General features: G+C 49.0%; 1 protein-coding gene across 1 annotated transcript in view; it reads right to left on the reverse strand.

Moving 5' to 3' along the window:
* The window catches only part of CARS2 (cysteinyl-tRNA synthetase 2, mitochondrial (putative)), a gene marked incomplete at both ends in the record, with an annotated part of 24093 nt that overhangs the window by 6948 nt on the left and 13246 nt on the right, over positions 1-3899 (reverse strand). Inside the window, one exon of the mRNA XM_009706656.1 lies at positions 2194-2260. Coding sequence (XP_009704958.1) covers positions 2194-2260 — 67 coding nt within the window. The remainder of the gene's footprint in view (positions 1-2193; positions 2261-3899) is intronic.

The raw sequence follows: 3899 nt of genomic DNA on the forward strand, positions 1-3899 counted from the left end.
CTGGGTCACTCCGGAGTCGCGTTTGTCCCCCGGTGCCCGTCAGCACACACACAGGCAGGGCGAAGCCCAGACCGCAAAAAAGGCCCATTCCGAGCCCGAGGTCCACGTGAACCGCAGCACCGACCCCTTCCCAACTGCCAACCGCGTGCCTACAAAGACCTCGTACGGCTCGATCCAACGAGCACGGTGACACCGCCCGACCCCCAGACCTGGATTTTAGCAAGCACGAAGGCTCTCCTCACAGGCAGCGACGGCGGGAACCACTGCCGATAGGTTTAGGCTACGAAAACCTTCTTGGGAACAAACAGAAGGCGCTTGGGATCTCACTTCCAATAAAAACACTGAGGAAGCAGAGCGCAAGACGAGGAGGAGTGCAGTAAACTTATCTTTAGACCGCAGCGACTTGATAGCAGGGACACAAAGCGACAGCGAATAGCGAACACCTGGCTGGGCAGGGACTGGCGCTGGCGATATCGGGCGGCAAACCGCGGCACCCTGCCACCGAAGGCGGAGGTGGCAAGGGCAGCAGGCCTTCCAGAGACCCTTATCTGCAGACCGGCTCACTGGCACTACGCCCCGATACAACGCCACCGTATTCTTTCATCAAAGCCACCTGTGTTTGCACAGGCAGCCCTCTGTTTTTATCACAGGAAGGTGTTTAACCTAGAAGGCAAAAAAAAGGGTCACGTCCTTCTCGCAGAGGGTCGAACGCGGCCAGCTGGGGCGCAGGTGCAGGCAGCCCCCCAGTGCCGTGCCTTGCCCTGAGGCAAGCGTAGACATCGCCAGCCATTCGGCTTTTCTGTACAGGACAAACATATACACGATCCTGTTGTAGGCATTAGCTTTTGTCCTTCTTTTGTTTTAAATACACATTTGCTCGAGGCTCCCAAGTGCCCCTAGCTGCAGCCAGGGAGACATTTACGTATGCACAAGGTCTTTCATCTCCTGGTACAGACCCAGAGGACACAGCCAGGTGTACCGCTGTCCTGTGGCACCACCCGACACAGCCTGGCATGCTGGCACCCCACCGGGGCAGTGCTCCCCACGGCCTGCCCCTCTCCGGCTCCAAACAGGGGCTTCTTCTGCAGCAAACGTCCCGATCACAGTGGAGGTCGGCAGTCAACAACCAGCCATCTCTTTACTATCCCATGCTTTGAAAGGCTTCAGGAATACACAGCATTCCCGATGCCTTCGGCTGCCTTAGGAGAGGGAGGCTCCAGCGGGCAGATCCGTCGGCTGGCTCGAGGAATTAACAAGCAAACAGACTTCTCAGCCCAGCGACTGCAGGTCTCGACAGGCTGGCAGCGCAACGCACGCCGACCGACACCAGCCAAGCCACAGAGCCGTGCCCACGCCAGCTCCCCCGGTCACGCTGCTAGACGTGCTTTATCCGAGGCAGCTACAGTGCTACGTACAGCTACGTGCCCACAGACACGACGCGGCACGTGTTGCCCCGTGCTCCGCCATCCCCTTACCATGCCAGGACGGCCACCAAGCCGGATAACCCAGTGGTTAGGGAGCTACCATCTGCTTTTGGCAGGTCCCAATAAACCGCTAAAAAACAGGATTCATATGAAAATCTCGCCCAGTTTAAAGTAGCATCTGCCTGCTGGAAACACCGCGGTGTGGACGGGGAAGCTGACACAATCTCCCAGACCTCTCCCCACCAGCAGCGTTCGCCAGGCTAAGATGATCATTAGGCTATCAAGCGCTGGCGTCAGCGAGCTGCACTGCGCCACAGAACTGCTTGAACACTCAGGAACTCCACGGGACAAAAAATGATAACGCAGCAGGGAGATAAAAAGTTATTAGCAAGCCCTTGTCATACCCTACAGGAATATAAGGCAAAGCTCTACCTAGATACGTCTCCAAAAACAGCTGATGGAGGCTGAAATACAAGTGACTGCAACAGACACAAATCAGAGATGGAGGTAATTCATTAACTGAAAGTGCAATTAATTGGGGGTCGCAATTAAGCGTGGCTCAGGAAGGTATTTAGACGAATGGTTACGTACTGTGGTCGGTAAAGATGCTTTTCTCCAGGCGAGGCCAAGAGCAGCCCGGCAGAGCACGAGCACCCCTTCCCTGCCGGGGGCACCGCAGGGAGAGCTCGCTCCACCACCACCTCGGCAAGCGCGCCCAAAGCCAGGCACCCCTCCACAAACACGGGGTTTGGGGGTTTGTGTCCCTTACCTGAGCTGTATCTGCTGCGCAAACAAAACATCCTGAATTGATCCGAGGAAAATTTCTTCAGGAAATCCTAAACTCCACCCACAAAAAGAACGCTTTAGCATTGTATCGAACAATTTCTTCAGGAGTTGTTCCACCCCCTTACGCTAGTTTCACAGCGTATTTCAGACAAACTAACATGGCAAATAACCCATCTCTGTTGTGCAAGATAAGCGCAAAGCTTTAAACTATAACACTGGTTTAAAGTCTAAACCAAATAAAATCTAATTCCAAATAAGATAGATGTGCATATATATATACATACAAGATATACATTTACACACAACCTCAAATTGTGGGAGAGTGAAAAGCACTTTGTAATTACAATCAAACATACACTGTAGAAAGGCCTTTGCAAAACGACAAACTGAAATTACCAGACTAAGATTGGGATACAATCTTGCAGGAAAAAAAAGTTCCTGAGTTTTGCAAACTTTATGAAAAAAAGATTTCTTGAAAAAGAAGGCAAGTGTACTTTTTCTGCAGGACTAGAATATGAAAGGAAGCAGCAAGTGAACAAAAAATGTTGCTAGAATTTATCTCTGTTAATTATGAAACCACATTAATTTCACCCTAATATTTATCCAGCTTTACAAATAATTTTCTAGTTACTATAGTAAACAGTAAATTATTACTACTAGCATAATTAATTTATACTAATAGTATAAAGAACTATTTAAACGCTTGGAAGGTACACCGATAAACCATTCAATCCCTTCAGCTCCGCTCTCAGCAAGGCTGGACACCGTGGCAGATTGACTGTGAACATTGCATTCCTGGGTTTTGGTTTTGTAATTTGCAAATTGGTGACGGTACGTTTGTAACACTGAAGCGTCACCGAAATAGAAAATCATAGGGAGAAGTCAGTACCAGTGAGAAAATATGGAAAGTGTCATGTGCTTAAATATGTACATTTTGAAATTTAGCTTCTGCCACCAGACTAAACCAGCCTGAACACTGAAGGCAGCAAAGTATCAGCAACGTGCCATCTCTCAAGTCAAAACAGATATAACTGAGGCAATCGGGGCAAGCTAATAAAATAAATGGACAGTGACGCTGCTTGTTTTTTTGGGGGGGGTGGGGGGTGTTTGGTTTTTTTGCGTTTGTTTTTTGGTTTTTTTTGTTTGTTTTTTGAATAAACTCCATATAAATGAGTGTACCCAAGGTGCCCAAAAGCTTCATGCTAATATACAGAGGTAGAACAATATGAGTAAAGCACAAAAATAAAGTCAAGTTTGGGAAAGGACAATCTGAACTGGAAAAAACAATTCTGCATTTCGCTAAAAACAGAGTACAGAGAGAGCATCATAGCTCTTCCAAAGCGGGTTGCTCAACCATGCGTTATCGCAACATGCTTCATTTTGGGGGTCATAATTAATAGCTATTTTCAAAAAAAAAAAAAAAAAAAAAAATTGGAGAAGGGGACAAGGGGGAGGGAAAACAGGGCAGCTGGATGCGGAGGATGCAGGGCGGCCATGCCCGGGTGACAGCCTAGGGTGCAGGTGGGCAGCGGCAGGACCAAGGGAAGGTCCCAGACGGGCATCCCCTCTTTTAGAGTGGGCATAAAAACTTCCACGTAGGGCTTCACTTTCAAGATGCAGGAAGGCTCTACAGGAAGAAATTTGTTTCACTGGACTGAAAATCGCTTACAGGGCAAGAGTAATACTTGT

This window comes from Cariama cristata, unplaced genomic scaffold (assembly GCF_000690535.1).
Source record: "Cariama cristata isolate BGI_N322 unplaced genomic scaffold, ASM69053v1 scaffold20108, whole genome shotgun sequence".
NCBI classification, from domain to species: domain Eukaryota; kingdom Metazoa; phylum Chordata; class Aves; order Cariamiformes; family Cariamidae; genus Cariama; species Cariama cristata.